General features: G+C 43.9%; 2 protein-coding genes across 22 annotated transcripts in view; one reads left to right on the plus strand and one right to left on the minus strand.

Moving 5' to 3' along the window:
• Positions 1-8,260, plus strand: part of NUMB (NUMB endocytic adaptor protein) — a 102,130-nt gene extending 93,870 nt beyond the window's left edge. For 9 of the 15 annotated variants that reach the window (XM_040558465.1, XM_040558469.1, XM_040558462.1 and 6 more), the window contains 4 exons: positions 1,248-1,547; positions 3,372-3,521; positions 4,376-4,519; positions 6,334-8,260. In XM_040558465.1, coding sequence (XP_040414399.1) covers positions 1,248-1,547; positions 3,372-3,521; positions 4,376-4,519; positions 6,334-7,037 — 1,298 coding nt within the window. In that variant the 3' untranslated portion in view covers positions 7,038-8,260. The remainder of the gene's footprint in view (positions 1-1,247; positions 1,548-3,371; positions 3,522-4,375; positions 4,520-6,333) is intronic. The other 6 variants (XM_040558470.1, XM_040558473.1, XM_040558476.1 and 3 more) reach the window with 1 other exon arrangement.
• Positions 8,261-9,638: 1,378 nt separating this feature from the next.
• Positions 9,639-19,299, minus strand: part of PAPLN (papilin, proteoglycan like sulfated glycoprotein) — a 71,547-nt gene continuing 61,886 nt past the window's right edge. For 2 of the 7 annotated variants that reach the window (XM_040558456.1, XM_040558460.1), the window contains 9 exons: positions 19,106-19,243; positions 18,119-18,243; positions 17,048-17,186; positions 15,486-15,623; positions 14,744-14,871; positions 14,070-14,178; positions 12,577-12,752; positions 11,970-12,173; positions 9,639-10,213 (listed from right to left, as the gene is read on the minus strand). In XM_040558456.1, the coding sequence (XP_040414390.1) occupies positions 12,001-12,173; positions 12,577-12,752; positions 14,070-14,178; positions 14,744-14,871; positions 15,486-15,623; positions 17,048-17,186; positions 18,119-18,243; positions 19,106-19,243 (1,126 nt within the window). In that variant the 3' untranslated portion in view covers positions 9,639-10,213; positions 11,970-12,000. Of the gene's footprint in view, positions 10,214-11,969; positions 12,177-12,576; positions 12,753-14,069; positions 14,179-14,743; positions 14,872-15,485; positions 15,624-17,047; positions 17,187-18,118; positions 18,244-19,105; positions 19,244-19,299 lie in introns of all 7 variants that reach the window. The other 5 variants (XM_040558455.1, XM_040558459.1, XM_040558453.1 and 2 more) reach the window with 3 other exon arrangements.

Raw genomic sequence — 19,299 nt, forward strand, 5'->3', positions numbered from 1 at the left:
AAAACATGGCAGTGTTCTCAAATTCAAGTGAAAGTAGAATTTCTTACCCAAGTTTTATTACCAGTACAGTTCTACTTGTCATTCTACAACTAACAAAAAGTAAGTATTATAAATATTGTCTACAGTCCTCTTTACAGTGGAGTTGAACTTTCCATAGCAAGTTTTATTCTGCCGCTCTATTGCAAAACTTTAATCTTCGTTTTCATCATCCATCTGCTTGTTCCCATACGTTAGTTTTAGAATGTGCTAAATGAAGCTTAAACACAAGGCCTTTGTTACTGGAGGGCATGAGTCAAAGTCTTGACTCAATGAAGGTGTGTGAAATCCTTTCCAAGAAAGACTGATTAGAAAAGTTTCACTTGAACGAGCAGCTGCAGCTCATGGGTACTGAAGCTTGCAAGACAACATAATTAGTTCCTCTGACCACTACAGCTCCTCAGAAATCTCCAGTGTGGCTCTGCTTTTACCAGACTTCTAGTTATTCTGTTGATGTGTCAACAAAAACAGTCATTGTTTCTTGTATGAAGTTTGGAAAGCATTGTAAACGTTGCTGATGCTAGCAAGGCCTGCCAGCTCGGGCTGGATCTGCTTTGCAGCTCACTTCCATCTCTCTGTAATGTATTCCCTGGGGTTGCTGAGGAGCTGCTGTTGGAGCACTGAATGCGGCCTAACCTGTTAAGTGCTAACTCTGGCCTGCCGGAGCTTGTGCAGGGTGCTTGGCCACTGCTGCTGATTCTGCAGGGGTAGGAGGGTGGCTTTTGAAAGAAGCTCCTAGAGCCGTTCTGTTCCCTGCAGCTGCTGAGCTACACCACCCTCATTAACTGAATAAAGTTAGTAGTAATATTTTGGCTGTGATCTATTCTTCTAGCTCTACGTGAGGCAAAATAAAGGCCTCAGACACACAGTACACTTTTCAGTCTTAATCATAAATGAATTACAGGTGTTTCTAGAGCAGTGGTCTCAGGGACAGCTAGGAAGACTACGTATACAAGGCCATCATTTCTAAGAAGCGGCTAGCCTTAGTAAGCTTTGCTTTGGAGAATGGGTATATGTAAAGTGACATGGTGAAGCCTATGAAGGTACAAAGAAATAATTTTTCTGCAGTGGTATTAGAAACCTGTTTGTTGGAAGAGTACTAGCTATGCAAATTCTTGCAGTTTCTCTTTTCAGAACAAATGGGAGTAGGAGCAGGCAGTTGAACAATATATTGCTTTATTCATCTAACCTCACCGTATTTCCTCCAACAGTTGAAACAGAAATGAAAACAGTAGCACCAGGTGCTGCACCAACCAATACTGCCCCCTCTCCTGGCTCCCCAGCCTCTCCTACTACTGATGTTGCTGCCTCTCTGGATAAAGAAATGAGCAATCCCCACGCTATTCCACGAAGGCATGCCCCTATAGAACAGCTTGCCAGGCAAGGTTCTTTCCGGGGCTTCCCTGCCCTTAGTCAAAAGATGTCTCCTTTTAAGCGCCAGTTGTCCTTGCGAATAAATGAACTGCCTTCAACAGTGCAAAGGAAGACTGATTTCCCCATGAAAAACTCAGGTAAAATCAAATGCCTCCAGTGAAACATTTCCTTAAATTGTCTCTTCCTCCTTTCCTTGTCTGTGGCTTCAAATAACTCATTATGTGTAGTAAATCCTTCTTCCTGCCTCATGTGAATCATTTCTCATGAGCAAACATTGTCAGGTCAGAAAACCTCTACCTCTGGAATATGCAAGAATTTCAAATACTGTATTCATATTCAGAAGGCAAGCAGCTGTAATCATTTTCTGAAATACTGGAGCACAGCTTGAAGTGTTCCAGGAACGGTGTTGGTGAATTAGTAGATGCTGCTCTTCCCTCTGAGTCACTGAACCAGTTCCTCCTCTTAATGCCAGGGCATCTCGAGAGACAAATCCTGTCAAGGCCTTCACCACAGGCCGTGGGGTCATGTGATGTTTTTCTGCAGTCTGTCTGTCAGCCCTTCTGAGCTCTTCTTTCTGAGAGGAATGAAACTGCTTTCCACCTTGCATTAGAAGGAACTTTTCTGTTTAGGTGGCACAACTGGCTGCACCAATAATGCATGGTACAGGTTTCACATGGTGGTAGTGGGGTTTTATAGAGTCATCCCAGCATAAACATCTGGGGTGATCAGTACCTTGCATAATAGCCTGGAATCCCTTTAGCTAGGTTATCCTGCAGGACAGCTGTACTCTCACTTGGCAACAGAGCTACTTTTAGGGTTTAAGCTTTAAAATAAAAATCTCTGTGGCAATGGAAAAAAAACAACAACAAAAATACCTATTTGGTGACCTGTGCTTTAAGACCAGTGTTGAGTTAATCAGTTTAACAGTAGTGGTGTGCTGCTTACTAGACTTATGCTGGCTGAGCACACAACAATCTGAATTCTTCCTAATTCAGAGCATTTGATGCACGTTCCTCTATATGAAACTGTCGGTGCTGTTTAATGTCACACGATAGGTGCTATATTGGAATATCCCTCAAAGAATCAATTTTTGGGCACGCCTTCCCCTAAATGTTCAATATAGTGCATGTCATTTCCACCCATCCTGTGTTTTTTGTACTGTTCCATTTCTGCTTAATTATGCCTGCTCGTGTCAGTTCAGTGCAATGAAGGACTGATGAGCAGTACTTCTGAAAAGTTGGGCAATTAGAAATAAGGAGAGCAGCTGGTAAGTCTGTAGTTTTACTCCAGTGTTACTTTATCTGCACTGTACTGATATTTGGTTTAAAACTGAGTGTCCATTTTACTTGTGCGCTCAACTTCTGCTTTCAAAATTTTAACACAGGAGCTAGTGAGTTCAGCTACCACTGAACTGGAGCAATCGACACTCTAGAATTAACTTGCCTCTACATATTGCTGTCAACATGTTTATACTTCATCTGGTTTCTGTACAAGTACAGTGTTGGAATAGTTAAATCTATCATAAGTACTTTCATTTCACAAAATGTCGAATCTTAGTGCCAAATCCTTGGTATATTTAACACTTTAATACTGAAAGATTTAGAACTCTTATTAAAAGCTATTTATTTTATGAAATGAACGTTCTCTTGCATTAACATAGAGAAGACATAATGACTGACTTGAAATCTGGAACACTGATCTCCTTACCCTCTTGACTATGTCATAAAATACAGCGATATGGCTTTGTATTTCTACTGTTCTTTCTATTTCTACCGTTCTTTCTATTTCTGTCAGGTCTTCAACACCCAATTTAAACTAAAAAAAAAAAGGCTGTCATCCAAGTCAGTAGTCAAAACATCTAAGTGATAAAGAAACTAAATATATTTCAGTTTAACATCTGTATTTATAAATTGTTTCTGTATCCCTTAAACATTATTTAATGAATTTTGTTTACATTTTAGTCCCTGAGGTAGAAGGGGAAGCGGACAGCATTAGTGCCCTGTGCTCTCAGATCACCAGTGCTTTCAGCACACCATCCGAAGATCCTTTCTCTTCAGCCCCCATGACGAAACCAGTGACAGTAGTCGCACCACAGTCTCCTGCCTTTCAAGGTTTGTCATTTCTTTGCTTGCTGTGGTCATGCTGGACGAAGCTTGAATGCACAGAATGTTGCTTTCCAGTAACACATAGTCTTAATTTCTTGTATTGGTCTTGTATCTTAATTTTCTGTATCAGTATTTTGGGGTCATGCATCCTGCTTTATTCATTTCATCTGTTCAGTTTTTCTGTGTTTTTAACAAAAAGTTCATGCACCTACCACACGATAGTTACCTGTAAAAGGGACTGGCTTTAAGATAATGGCTATTTTAATCATTCTGCCTCCTGAATTGGAAAAATCTTAACAATTGTGTGTCACAGAAACCAAATCCAGCACAGGAAGAAGATTTTGTGCCACCATGATTACCATTTTTCACACAAACTCCCAGATAGCCTACGGAGACGTAAACTATAGAACTCTTAGTAGCCTCTAATCTTCATTCCACTGATGTGCTTTTATACAAATAGTGTGGGGAAGGAACCTCTCCTTGTTAAATGTAGTTGTTATTTTGCATCCAAAATCGATGGTTGTTTGGAATTTAAAATTAATTATACTGTAACTTCTGGTGAGCTATATCTCTTCTATAAAAACCAACAAATTTAACTTTGGTCAGTCATGAGAATTGAAGGCCTCATGAAATAAACAAAACCCCACCATCCCACAACTGTTAACAAGAGTTGGCTTGGTGAAATGGAATTTATGAGCTTCATCAACTGTCAGTCCAATTTGGCTAATTTACACAAACTGCTGTCATGTGGAAGTGTTTAAAATTGTATGTTAATAGTTACGACATGGCCCACTAATATTCCAGTCATGTGCATGCCTTGCATGAATTAATTGCACTGATGTTGTCTGCTCCCATTTTAGTTAATGGCACTGCCTCTGCCTTCTGTGTGCTTGCTGCTAAACCATCCCAAGCTGCTGTTGTGTCCACAGCTATGCCAGTTCGTGAAACCAATCCTTGGGCTCATGCTCCTGCTGCTAATACCGGAGCTGCAGCCATGGTCTCCGGTAAGATTGGAAGTAGATCCTGTGCATTGCTATGAGAACTCGGATCAAAAGCATAATCGAGCCCTTGAGATGGCTGTCAGTGCCACTTAATGAAAAGTGGAAGGAACAAAAACAAAAGCTGGAAGTAGTAGCGTTTTGCACAAGTGGATGGAGGGAAGCTATGAACTCACTGGTCCTGGGTCTGTAAGCTAGACTGTTTCTTATTTTGTCAGTGTTTTAGGAAATCTGATGCTTAAAAAAGGAAATAATGAAATAGCGTGTTTGGGGATGAAGAGGAAAGAATCTGTATGCTTACCCAAAATGATTTTTGTGCATTCTTGCCATGAACATAGATAAGGAGAGATTAAGTTGGGTGCTTGAAGACTTTAGAAATTAATTTCTTCTGTTTAATAAATTTAGTCTGTCCATACAGTCTATTTCATATAGACTTTATATGTCTTGTCTATATTTTCTTGTCTATATTCATATCCAATGTAAGGTGGTAATTTAATGGCTGTCACCCATATGGACAAATACGCTAGAAAGCTATGAACAAACATTTCCTGGTGCAAGTGCCACCAGAAAGAAACAACCTTGCTAGTGAAATAGGTTCTGTTTGCCCTTGTAACAGCACCAGGCCCATTACCAGTCAGTCTTCCTCTGTAAGAGAGAGACCTTAAGCTCTGCCTTCGAGTTACCACTGTAAAAAACAGCAGTGAACTGATCTTAGGTGGAGTTTAACTAGTTGCTACGATTAGACTGAATGAAGAGTACTGAGCAGTAATGATTTTCTACTTTTCTAAAACACCGAATAGCACATGAATTGCAGAGCATTCCAGGTTGCTTCTCTCATCACATTAAAAAGCTGGTGAGGTCCTATGGGAAGGGAAGAGAATATAAAGCCGTAGGGAGAAGGAAGATTGTAGAACTCAGCTAATGGAAGATGGTTTTGAAAGCATGGGAGGAATGGAAATGATGGTGATTTTTTAATCACTGAAGATAAATGAGTTAAAATAAAGCTGTAGTTGTAGAAGAAAAATCTGAAATGTTAAGCATTGAGCACTGCAAAAGAATTTGAGAGGTTAGCAGCACGAATTATGAAAAGACTAAGGGAAGAATGGAGATGGAGAAAGAACATAAACAGGAAGTCATAGTAAGTACAGTTTATATATTACATGGCAATTTGATTAGATGTACTGCCTTAAATGTTCATGTATATAGTAGTGAGTGCTCACGCTTCACTTCAACACGTATGGGACAGAAAAAGAAATGTTGCCTTGAACTCCTTATGCCATTGCATTGCTGTACTGCAAAGGGTAAAGCCTTAATTTAGGAAATAAGGCAAATGAGCCTTAAAAAGTTTCATAAAGCTTTGTGTTATAACAGTCCACCACTCCTGAGCTATACATGCATAAATTGATGCTCCCCTAATAGAGGAATTTTAGAGGTTATGGACTAGATCATTGCCACTAAGTAATGAAGGCAGGTGGCAGCTCTTCTTCATGCCCTAAAGTTCCAGACGTCTGCTATTTAAAAAAAAAAGAAAAAAGAAAAGAACAAAATGGAACAAAATAATAACAGAAAACAAACCAAAAACATCACAAAACAAAAATCTGCACTTTAGGGAGGAAACTCTTCTCCATCCCTTCTTGACCAACACTCCCTGTGACAGAACAGTGTACCGGCTGCAAAAAGATGCTCTGGCTCTGGGTAGCGATCTCCTGGCTGCGAAGGGAGGAGGCCTGACTGACCTTGTGTGCATCCTCCATTTTTTCTAACCGATAAAAGGGCGAGGAATAGAAACATTAATGACTTTCTCGTGCTTTCGTTCTCAGGCACTGAATGGAGTGGCACCTCCTCGGGTACAGCCTCACCAAGTCTCTTCCAAGGAAATCACAGACGTACCCCCTCAGAGGCAGACCGCTGGTTGGAAGAGGTCTCAAAGACGGTCCGAGCCCAGCAGCAGCCAGCCCCAGCCCCGCAGCCACTACTACAGCCTCCTCCAGCAGCTTCCCAGTCAGCACCAGCCTTCCCCGTGAGCACCTACATTGCACCCCAGCCTGTGCCGGTCGGCGTGGTACCGCCCATGCAGCCACCATTTATTCCAGCTCAGCCCTACGCTGTAGCAAATGGGATGACCTACGCAGCCCCGAGCGTACCTGTGGTGGGAATCACGCCTTCCCAGATGGTAGCCAACGTCTTCGGTACGGCAAGCCACACTCCAGCAGCCCACCCGCACCAGTCGCCCAGTCTTGTCAAACAGCAGACGTTCCCTCAGTATGAAAGCAGCAGTGCTACGAGCAGCCCTTTCTTCACTCCGCCTGCGCAGCACAACGGCTCTGCGGCTTTCAACGGAGTTGACGGTGGCAAGTGGGCTGCAGAGGACAAGCATTCGCAGCCTCCCGCAGCTGCTCCGCAGGTAGACCCCTTTGAAGCGCAGTGGGCAGCACTCGAGGGCAAGGCAAAGCAGCGCACTAATCCCTCTCCAACTAACCCCTTCTCGAGTGATTTACAGAAGACATTTGAGATCGAACTTTAAGCAGCCCTACGGGGGTAGATAAATTGTACATTAGGCTAGAGGGATAAAGGGAGCAGAGAGGACTGTTTCTGATCAGTTTGCTTTGATAATCCCAAAGGTCCCTTCAAGTGAAAATGGGTTAGAAAGAGGGAGCAGTTATGGGGAGGGTATAAACAGACACAGAGTTTAACGTTTAAAAGGAATCCGGGAGCCACCCCAGTCTGCATTCCCTCCTTACTTGGAAAGCTGGACGTCAAACACAGCAGAGGTGGGCACCCAGTCCTGAAGCCTGTTCTGCAGAAACAAGTTATCTCACAGAAAGGAAGGCAGATTTTATATTCGTGTCCTTCTGATGCCCTGCAAGTCCTGGACATTCCCCCTCAGGGATAAATGGGGTTTGGGGGGGAAGTATGGGTGGGAGATTGTCACCTGCTTAGCAAAAGCTAGGTTTGTGGAAAAAGTTGAGCTTCCATTTTGAGTAACAAAGTGAATATTATATGTAAAGAATAAAGTAAAGCCAAAATTTTTATTTTTATGCATTTAGGATATTTTAAATAGTGGATATTAAAAGCCGTATGAGTTGTAAGTAATCTTGCCAAAGGTTTAAAAAAAAGGGGGGGTTGGATGTAAGAAATTGTATATAAGATTGATTTATCTCTGATTCTTATTGTAAGTAATATCAGGGGGTGGAAAAAGGGGCTCTAGCTTGTTCTTGTATCTATCTGTTCATTGTAAGTAGCATATTGCAACAACAATCACAACCAGTAAGTCATTATATCGTAGTTTTAAATAAAATTAAAGAACAGTATTGTCATGGTTTGAAAACCATGGGGAAAATTAACTGTTTTTTATTGGAATCAAGCTACATATTATATATATATATATAGTATGTTTTTTTCTTTCACGTATTGCTGCAGTTTTCTTGTCTTAATCGATTGGTTCTAACACTACTGTGACAACTTACCGTAATCATATCTACATCCTGGGGCTACCTAGGAACCCATTTTTTTTGTTTGTCTGTCAATAGATCGTAGAGGTTTTTTAACTTCTGTTTTTATTTTTTTCCACTGATTTGTGAAACCTTGTGGTTAAGGCTGCAGCTGGTCCAGGTTCTGCCTCCAGTGAATCGTGAAATCCATCTCATTTTAACTTTACTTTTAAACTTTGGCCTTACAAGCAAATGTAAGTTATATATATTTGTACTGATGATTTATAATCTGCTTTAACAGAAATAAATGTTGGTGGTAGAAACCTTGTCTGTGAAGCCCTGTCTTATTTCCACCCCCTGTTTTCAGGATTTGCCCTTTTGGGTTTCTTCTCTGTTGTTAGGTGGCTGTAAAAAGCCCTGCCTGCTAACCTGTAAGCTTACTATTGGTATTTGCACACTTATTATTTTTTACACCATGTTATGTTACCTTGAACTTTAGGACTGAACTTGCAAATATCCTTTTGACCCATAGCTATTTAAAGCTCTGCAAAGGAGGGCTTTACTGAAAACATTGGATTCTGGGTTTGCATCACTGAATTTTCTAATTGAGTATTTACAGAGAGACAAGGATGAGCACACTAACATTCAAAAAGGAAAACTCAGTTTGGTTTTCTTCCCTTTGCTTTTAAAAGGAGTGAAGACCCTAACAGCCACCGGAGAAGAGAATGTATTTTCACTCCTTGCTGTTCTACCAGTAAGTTGATCCCTTCTCTTTTAGTATGATTGGTTTTTACTTCAGTCTTATGCATGTGAAGTAGTTCTAGACATTAAAAAGAAGTCAGACCTGAAAGGGGAGAAATGGTCCCCTGATGTGGCCGTAGCATTTGGGCTCGCCAGGAGTTTCCATTTCTAGACACATACTGTGATTCTCACAGTGACGTGGTCTAGAAAATTGGTGCTTCTTTCCTGCACAGGTTTGTTCTTACATAAAGCAATTAAGTTCAGTATGGTATTAATAGTAATGACCAACGCTCTTTATGGTATTGGAATTGCTCTCAATACTTAGCTGTCGAAAAGCAAGTGAATACTTGCTCATATATGCTTAGAGAACTAGCATTTATAATAAAATGTTATAGATGTTTGTTTGTTTGTTTGTTTTTGTTTTTCCTATCAGTTCCCTAGACTTTCACAGCAGTGTCCAGCAATCAGATGAAAATAGCCCACTGCAGTTACACCCTTCCCCTGCCTAGGAGGCAACAGCAAAGGAGATATCTGTGACCTTCCTACAATCCATTGTTTAGGGAGGAAAACCGCTATCTTGATTTGCAAATCAAAAATTAAACAGTTAGGAAGTTAAGTGATGCTACATAGAAGGAAAATCTCAGCTTGCTAAATAGAAAAAATACAAACACCCCTTAGTTAACTATTACAGTCACGGCATGTATTTAAAGCAGTGAACTGCACGCCTTCAAATACTGTCCTTTTTACTACGGTTACACATCTGAAAGACATCAGAGAATAAACAACAAGGAAAAAAAAAAGTACCTTCAGTTGTAAAGTCCAGTCCATCAGAATACAGGTGCCCATTACAGACCTCACCAGGCTTGAGGTAGCACTCCCTGACCGTGTTGTATGTAATCATACAGCTCAAATGAAAGCTAACTATTTAACTTGTATAAAAATAGAGCCTCTGACAGAGTAGAAAGAGATTTATTACAGAAACAACTGCTTATTCTGGGAGAAAGGGATCTGATGTAAGCATAATCAATGGCTAACCATCTTCCTGAGAAGGTTCACAGACCTTAACTCCCCTCTATACCTGCCACACATGACTAGAATTTACACAATTTTACATTAGTCTGTGGTCTCTAAAGGCAGAGTTATACTATATACCAAAACATCCTGTACAGAGCGCCATTTTGCAATGTTAAATGCAAATTTATGTACAAACACAATTAGAATTTATCTCAGGGCTTGAGTTGTCCTCAAATAGTCAATGACTGCAACGTCACAACTTGTCAATGTAACATTCTACGACTTAGAGCAGAGGAAGTTTTTCCTAATTGCCAAACTGAAGGGTCTTCATTGAAAATAAGTTTTGTCTTTTCTAGCAAGCAGACTCTATCATTGGCCTCAAAAAGTAAAAATAAAAAAAAATGCCCCAAATAGCTGTTTGACCGTGTCACCTGTTGCTCCTTTACTGGATTGCTTCGAGACTGGTGTGTTCACATCTTATAGCATTGTGTCCAGTCCTGAAGCCATACCTGTGCTGAAGAGAGTGCAATCATTAGGTTAGTAGTTCTTATTTTTAGATGCAGCTAAACTGATTTACTGGATTTAGCGTCCAAGCCAGCTTTAGGCTGCCAAGCCTGGGGATTTACACCCATGTATGACTGCTGCCCTGAGCGCTGGTTCTGGGCTGAAGGCACGGAGAGCAGTGATCACAGCCCAGAATTAGATTCCTTCCATAGAAGCCATAAATTAAAGCAGCAGAATAGGAAGAAAAACAAAACCAACCCAACCACAAAAAACAAATCCTTACCACCCACCTGCAACCACCAACACTACACATCAGTGTACTGGCCTAGATGTACAGCTACATCTATACATATAATAAATGGGATGTGGTGCTAATTATTATGAGTAACCTATCCAAGTCTGAGCAGGGAGTGTGGCATAAGGAAAGTGGAGTCGCTGCTGGGTCTAAGGGTGAAACCATGTTTCTGGAGGCTGTAAAAAAAAATGGTTTTGCTTGGAAGTTTTAATTCCATTTTGAGATACTGAAGACACCAAATACCTGGTCACCTGGGTCAACAAATCATCATGTAATATCACCCTCCACACCCACACCTAGCTTAATGCCTGAGAATCTCTTTCAGAGCCCCATATGCAGATAGCTACTGCTCTGTCTTAGCCCAGATGTGACAGATGCTTTTCAGCTATAGCTGCTCCGCATCTGGAAGTCCTCATTTCTTAGCACATATCAGCAACAATCAGCCCAGGACCCGTGCAGAGACAGGCATTCCTGAACTTAACTGAGACTGGAGCAGATCATTAGGAAGTTTATTCCAGCAAGTAAAGTACCCCTACACCTCTTTGTATGTGCATATTATTTGCCTCTCCAAGCAGCCCAATGCTACCACAGAGCCTATCTTTGCATTAAATTCACCATCACTGTTCTGCCTCTGAAATAAAAACAAAAAACCCTGATAATCCTTTCCAGAGATTTTGATATTTAAATTGCAGCATCTCAGAACAGATCATAATGATCCTATATGCATCTAAATTGTCCCTACCATTTAGAAAGGGCTAAAAGTATTCTTCCATTTTGTCCTAAGTTTTCTGTGAAGCATTGCTTCTGCATTTCAAAGCTGAACACATTCAAGTAGAAACCAAACTGACCCAAACAGAAATTTATCTGAGTATTGCAATAAAAAGGTACAGTATGTGACATTACAGCTGCATCGTCAGAGCTTGTAATCTCAGAGGACATGAACACTAACTTTATATGCCTCAAGCTGTTTCTAATGGCTAGAGTTCTTTGCATTTAGATGGAAAATGCTCCCCAGGATTATAAATGTTCCTCAATCATTAGTGCTTTAGTTAAGACAGTTCAGGCCCACCTACAGATGCTTCAGACTTTTTTTTTCCTTTTATTAGGAGCTATTCTCTCCTTCCTTATGTGAAGGATCAGGCTCTTTCTCTTTTATGCTGGTTATCTGCCCTCTCTAAAGTCACAGTCCTTACATTCCCAGTATCACCTGCCTCCATGAACAACAACTACTGTTACGTGAAGAGATGGGTTAGCTATTGCAAGGCATAAGGGAGTGGGGTGGGGAGGGGGAAGAAGTTAGCAGTAAGCTGGAGGATGGTGGTTCTCCCACCTTTCCACAGTTACACCCCCTACAGTGTTACATTACAGTGTTACATTCACCCTCTTGAGCTTTCAAGCAGGACAGAGCTCCCGAAACAGTTTCATGCAGTACAAGGACAGAGGTCAGAATTCCTGTCTTGTAATCAGTCACCTGTTGTTTCGTGTGGCCTTGGAGGTCTCTGTCACCCGCTGTGACGCGGAGGGCTGGCCTGCGGCTTGTAGTGAGAGCAGCTAGCGCAGCAGAAGCTGGAGTAGTACTCGTTACTGCAGAGCTGGGCTTGCACAATCAGGTCACAGTTGGCGAGGTGTGGCTGGTCCACGCACTCTCTGCTCAGGTCCACAACGTGATTCACAGCTGCTGCAGCCAAGCAAAAGGTAAAGCCAGCTGAAAACACAGCCCCCCAGCTTGTCCTCAGGTTTCATTTCCCTCTCAAAAAACACAGCAGGTTCCTGCTCTCTCCACCCTGACAGCTCTAAGGGTGTTATTTTAAATATAGTCCAACATCAAGGATGGGTAAGAGAAACTGACACCTCTGGTTAGACAAAGAAAGAGAATGCAGTTTCTGGGATTCTGAGGCTCCCAGTGCTCTGGTGGGGGGGTTTGTTTCTACCACCCTGCTTTTGAGCTCACCCAGAGGCTCCTGCTGCTCCCCAGTTTCAGAGATTGGTGGTGGACAGGCACACAGTGGGCAGCCTTACAGCAATGGCCAAGAGGCAGGCCCTGTGCCGGAGAAGCAGGGAGGACAAGTTGTACTCACGACTAGGCCTGTTCCTCAACACTTTCACCTCAGTGCTGGCACTGACGGAGTTGCTGCTGCTGTAGGCGCTGCACGTGTAGGATCCCTCGTCAGCCAATTGAATGTTGCTTATGATTAGGCTTCCATCCTGGGACAGGTGGATGTGGTGACCATCTGCCCGCATTGGGACTCCATTCCTGTAATGAAAAGCGTTTTGTACCACTGTTCCTACCCATGGGAGCTAAAGGAACCTCTGTGCTGTTTGGAAATGATGCTTTGTGAAAGAGGTGAATTGTTACAATTCAGGGCAAAGGAAGACTTCTTTTGCCATAACCTGGCTCTGCAATTAGGTAGTAATTTGAGCCTGAGCGAGTCTGCTTATTAGCCCACTGCCTTCATGGGAGGCAGCTAGCTGTGTGTTCTGTATAAAGCCTTTGCCTTTTCCAGTATGACATATTTTTGAGGTTTGAGGAACTACGAGAAAATCCAGGGTGCATTTCCCTCTCTCCAGGTCGTGGTCTGGCAGTGCTTGTTTGGCAGGCATTGATAGCTGTGCACATGCCTGAGGAACATACAGGGCAGTGAGCAATGCAACCTCTTTCCTCTCCCTTAAAAGTCTGTTTAAAAACGTTTAAAATATCAGCAAGATTGTATCTGTTCTGCTCCTCCTGGAATACTCTGTGCATGGCAAGAAAACTGCCTGAACTATGGACTCCCAGTTACCAAGGAAAGTAAATTTTATTCACTGAAAAAAGTTTCATTCATACTGATACTTGCATCATTTTGTTGACTCAAATACCAAACTTACATATGGAAGAATAGCTCTCTTTGTGAGATGGCCCACTTCAGTCCTACCCCTTGGGACTAGAGGGATTGAAACAATTACTAATCCATCTCCCTGGATCCTTTGCAAGAAAGCTTCAAAATGGAACTGATTATTTTCAAATAGGGAAAAAAAAAAACACCACCCAAATCACCACATACTTGCACAAACTCATTTTCACTGTAAAACATCATGAGAAGAGGACACAGCCTTTACCCTTACCAAAAGGCTTTAAATTCCCATTTGCTCCCGCCTGACAGTAGAAGGGGAGAATTGTTACAGCACAAAGCTGGGAAAGAGATGCTGTTATTGCAGGGGCTAAAACATTTGCTGGGGTTAGCCACAGAGAGTTTTCTAAAGACCAACCAAAAATCATCCTCTGGTTTCTAACTTTAATTTTTGCTATTGTAATGTGTATATATATACATTACATTAATATATAATCTTAGCTCAAAGTCTGCTTTCCTCCTCATGTGACTGGAATGTGAACTTGGTGACCACTCTCCTAGGATCTGCCTAGGATTTTCAGGGTAATGGTCAAGTTGGTTAGGAAAGGGTGGGTGATGCCAGCTGGGGCTGAGAACCATGGTTTTCTCCATTACCTGGCAGGCATCCTGCATTATTAGTTGGAGGATTAGTGATGAGGTTCAAGAAGAGAAGGGAAGGCCAGCTCTGTCTCATTTTTGCTCACCTTGACCACCTTATATTCACATTGTTGCCAGTCACCATACAGCGAAGTTGAGCAGTTTCTCCCTCATGTACCATGATGCTTGGCAGAAGGCCAGAGATCCTCAGTTCTCCTAGGCCAGAAGGGAAATCATCACTAGGAAGGAGACAATGCCACGCATTCCCTCATGGGAAGAGTCCAACATACGCTGTGGTGAACTACAGGCTTCGAGGCCTTTGAACCAGCACGCTGGGAGTTCTGACAGCTATTGCTGTGGGGAATGTCGTATTTCCTAAGGGCTTTGGCCCAAGCCAGCGCAAGCAGCAGAGGTTTCAAAGAGCTTTTTCCTCCAGCTGGACACAAGCACACCATGTGCGCAGACCTGCCTCCTTATTGCTTCTTGCTTCTGCTATACCCATTCTGTACCAGCATCCTAAAAATGAGGCTCAAGAGCCACTCCCACTGTGCTAGCAGTCCCTCTTCTCAGCTGTCTGGAGCACCATGATCTACTAGGCACATCAGATTACATTGGGTAGAAGAACCTCACTCTTCCGTCGCCCTCAAGCTGCCTGTTAAACATGAGGTATGAAGCCAAGAGGCATCACCAGAGCAGAAACCCACATTCTTCCCAGCCCTCCCTGTTTCACAGTGTGCACACGTGTGTGTACAGACATGCAACGCTGCCACCCGTCTGGTACCTAGAGGTCGGAGCAGGACCTGACGCTGGTCCTGGTCACGTCCGTTGGAGGCGATGCAGGTAAAGAAGCCGCCATCTTCAGTGCTGAGCCGGCTGATGACCAGCGCCCCGTCTGACTGCTGCCTGTGTCTGAGGGACAAAACCAGAAACCCCCAGCCTGTGCTTGGGCCAGGGTGGGACTCCAGCCACCAGAACTGAGGGTGTGCCTTGCGCACAACTTTGTAGTAACACTGAGCGAAGATTTAGCAGCAGCCCAGTTCAATCTGCAATACAACCCTTGGCCTTGAAATCCCATCACCAGTGCTGTGACCTCCGGAAAAGCTTTTGGCTATAGCTGGTTTTCTGGTAGCAGCAGGTGAAGGAAGTTGCAGGACAGCAGCCTAAAAGCTCTGGAAGTTCACTGCAGGCACCCTGATCTCTTTGTTTGCTGCGAGTCTCTGCTTTGTTTTGCATAACAGGTATTTTTTGGCAAGTTTCCTCTTTTTTGCTAATCTTGTAGGTGAACAAATTCCAGCTTTGGCTCACTTGTAGACTCTCTATCACAGCTGTTCACTCGTGAGCTCAATGTTCAGGCTCTGACCTGTGACTGTCTGGCCCTAACAGATGAAGCTGCCCGGCATAAAGCACAATGGGCCCTACCTGCATGGCCAGCAGAGCTGTTCCTTCAGGAAGGAAACAGGAGATTGGGGCTCTCCTCCCCACAAACCTGCCTGTAGGTATGGTAGAGCCACCTGGGAGCTCACCTGGGAGAGGAGAGGGGCTGCCCATCTTTCTGCCACTCGATGGTGAGAGCTGGCGATGCCTCCACTGCGCAGGGCAGTCTGACTCTCTCCCCGATGCCGGCCTCCACCACTGAGGGCTCGCTCTTATCCATTTTCAACCTGCAAAGTCCACAAGCACAGCAAAAGATACAACAGCTTTTTCATTCAGCATCTGACCTTCAGCACAAGGCCTTTTTAATCACAAACCTTATTTTTTGCCTCCAATGGGAAAGGGCGGTCTCCCTGCTCCCATCAGAGCTCCAATACTTGCCATAAACAACACTCACCACCCTCAGAAAAAAGCAGCCTCTACCAAATCCTGCTCCGGTTCAGCACAGCATGGTGCTGCACTCCTGCCAGCCAACTTAACCCTTCAGGGACAGCAACCCAGAGCATCCCTCTGCCTAAAATCCTCGGAAGCATTAACAGCATAAACACACAGCAAATGGCACAAAGCCCCTGAGAACAGGTCACCAAGCAGGCTTCCCCCAAAGTGCTTGTCTGGCACATGAAAACCAATATTTTTTGGGGGGGTATGACAAGCCCATTGCAATCACCTGTCTGACTGCATGCAAGGGCATCCACTGTATGCAGCTGAAAGGCTGGACACAGGCTCTTACACCACTCATCTCCTCATGCTCTTTGCTCTCTTTTAACTACAGATAAACACCATTTCGGAAGAGAACTAAGCCATGATGTTCCCAGAGTCAAAGAAAACATCATCTCCCCAACCCCCATCCTCTGACCTGAATTCTTGATCTCAAAAAACAATACCAAAGAGCCTTAATTCAATGTTCTTAATTCAATGAATCACTTCTTTCTGCTTTTAGGCAGAAGCAGCTAAGGAGGTTACTGGAGAGTTCAGCAAATTGGCTGGGGTTTTGGTTGCAAAGTCAAAAACAGAGAGGGATCAAATCACGGTCCCATTTAGTTTGGAGCCCCAGTGTGCTGCATTTAAGGCAAAACCAGCTTTTACTCTTTTATTTCTTCAGGACCTAGAAGCATCAGAGAAACAGGCAGGAAGCTACAAAGTATTCCACCCAGTACATGAGAAGATAGCTTGAGTCAAACTCGTTTGTTCACAAAATATTTAAAATAAATGGGTGGGGATTAAAGTATCTGGAGCTTTTTTAAAAAAATATACATATGTCTATTTTGTGCTAGTTAAGCAGTTCACACTTGCTTTGCTTTTTTTTTTCCCAGAAGAGGTTTCTCTTTCTGGCTGCAATAAGTTGAACAGCTAAAGATGCTGCCCCTGACATTTCTATATTTGTTTGAACCTGGCTCCTTTGCTGTCAGCTTCCCTGAGCATCTTTGCTCAGGATCTGCTTTTTTCAAGGGACCCTTGGGAGGCCAGAAGACAGCTTGCAGCCGGGATCTTCGCCTGCTCCTGTTGTCAACAGTTCAGTCTTCCTTGCCTCCCAACTGTGCCCCAGAACAGCTGACCTGGGACCTTTCCAATCTTCAGTTTTTCTACATGAAGTGATGCCATATGGTTCATCAGCTGGGCACGGGGGACAAACTGTTGCTGTGCATGAACTCACCTATATGCGAATTGTGGATGCACGGAGGAGCTGGCTGCCTGCACAACCTTCCCGCCTCTGGATAGCCCTTGGTGCTGCTGATTTTCCTTGTGAAGGACCTGACCTCTCTCACCCTCTGCCAGAACAGCACTCTGGTGCTCTATTCAAAATAAAATGCCATATGTGAATAAAAAGACCTTTCTTACTGTGACCTCTTGCGTAGGGTTTCTGTGAGCTTGGGAGAGCTTGCTGAACTGGAGCCAAGGAGCCCTTCAGCCATCTGTTTTCCGACTGACTAGTGCAGTGAGCCTGTGCTGTTGACTAATGAGAGTCACAGACCTGCAGGCAAGCATTTTTAGGCGCCTTTCTCTCCTCTGTCAGCGAGTATGTTGCAGCACCCCTTAGGCCACATTGCCTTCTGCCCTCTGAGCCATTGCTGTGACAAGGTACATCTCAGGACTGAAGGCTGCAAAGGGTGGCTTGCTGACCCATCTTTTTAGACCAGTCTTTTGTATTTTTTTTGGTTTTGTTTCTTAAACATGACATGGCTTTTTTGCAACAGGGAATAATCTGTTACCCAGAAGGACTTGTTTTGGCAAAACACAAAACATAAATGCACCAACAAGGGCAGCTATGGCAAACTGGTCATGTTAGAGCGAGATGGAGGGCACAGCAAACTGCAGAAAGCCCTTTTCTGTGGCCTCCTGTCTGGAATCAGGAGGGCACTGATGGCTCTCAGGCAGGACAACATGCCTGTTATGCTGGAAATGGGGCAGGTCACAGGCAAACCACAATTCCACGCATTGGGATGGCTCTACAGGGGGGGAAACGCTTTACAGCAAGGGCTTTATCATGACACAATGCCAGAAGAATCCCTGCTACCTCTGCTCTCCCTCTTGGCTCCCGTAGAGCAGAGGAGACTGGCTGTGTGACCTCGGGACACCATTGCTATGGAGCGAAGGCAACGCCGCTAGCGCAGCATGGCAGCGGAGGAAGTTTGCTCCTGCGATTGGCTTTACTGCCCCTGTTGTCAGTGTCTGTTATCAGGGAGCCCTGAGCTACCTCTTTGGTGTCAAGCAGAAGATAAATCACCTATGATCTGTAACTGAATCTGCCGTCTCTCCGTCCTCCCATCAGAAATGAGGCACGTGTAAGTCCCGGCGTCCTCTGGCTTGCTGTGGCTGATAACTAAGGAGCTGTCGGACTGGTAGGTGTGCCTGCAACAGGAGCAGGGATTAATGGCCTCTGCCTGGCCAAGGCAGAGCAGCCTTCAAGCTGGTGTTACATAAACCACCAGCATGTAGTGCCCTCCCCAGCTTAGAAACAACAAAACGCTGTTGACCACAGAGGGGTCACAGGCAGGGGAAATAACTGCAGCAGAAAGGAGGTCAGGAACAGAGAGGAAACTGAGATGGGAAAATAGGGAACTGCTTTCAGCGATCCTCTCCCGTGAGGAGGGAAATTGCCCTTCCAGGCAGGAGCTCGAGCCCCAGCAGTCATTTGCAAACATAAAAGCACAACTTGGCTTTTCTTAACAACTGTGATTTTCATAACAAAAAGTGACTCTCTGGAACCAAACTGTTGCAGGAAACAGATTTCCCAGGACAAAACGCTTTAAAAATGCTTTTAAAAGCATTGCATTTTAGATGACAGTACCAGAAAATTCCAGCCAGAGGAACTTATTTGGCTATGAGCTTCACCCTGGACTACTTAGTGCTGACCAAGAAGAATCCTACACAGCCAACGTTTTTCTGTGTAACTGCCCACAAGTCAATTCATTGGCGCCTTGTTAGGGGGCAGAACAAGTGCTGCCCCAAAACACTGCCCAATGCCTCAATACTATTGCAGAGTGTCTCTCTCTCTGCCGTGCACAGGCCAGGTGGACAGCTCATGTTCGGGGTGCTCTTAGGTCAGTACATGAGCTTGTTCCTTTATCAATCCTTCTTTCCTTTTTTTTTTTTTCCCAAAGAATGTTAACAATGAGATTACAAAGAAAGTGGGCAAACATTTAAGCATATTTGGCACTCTACCCAGCAAGGACCTTGAACTCTACTCTACAACAAAGGGAGCTGAGCTCACCTGTCAGAGGAGACTGGCTGGCCATCCTTCATCCACTCCACTCTGGAGAAGGGGGACGTGCCTGTCTTGCAGACCAGCTGGATGTTTTGTCCCACAACTGCTGTCACAAGAGAGGGCTTGGCTTCCTCCAGAATGGCTCTTAAAAGAGAAAGTGATTCCATTAGCACCTCTGCTGCCTTCTCTCCTCTGGGTCC

The sequence above is a fragment of the Cygnus olor genome, chromosome 5 (genome assembly GCF_009769625.2).
Source record: "Cygnus olor isolate bCygOlo1 chromosome 5, bCygOlo1.pri.v2, whole genome shotgun sequence".
Taxonomy (NCBI): domain Eukaryota; kingdom Metazoa; phylum Chordata; class Aves; order Anseriformes; family Anatidae; genus Cygnus; species Cygnus olor.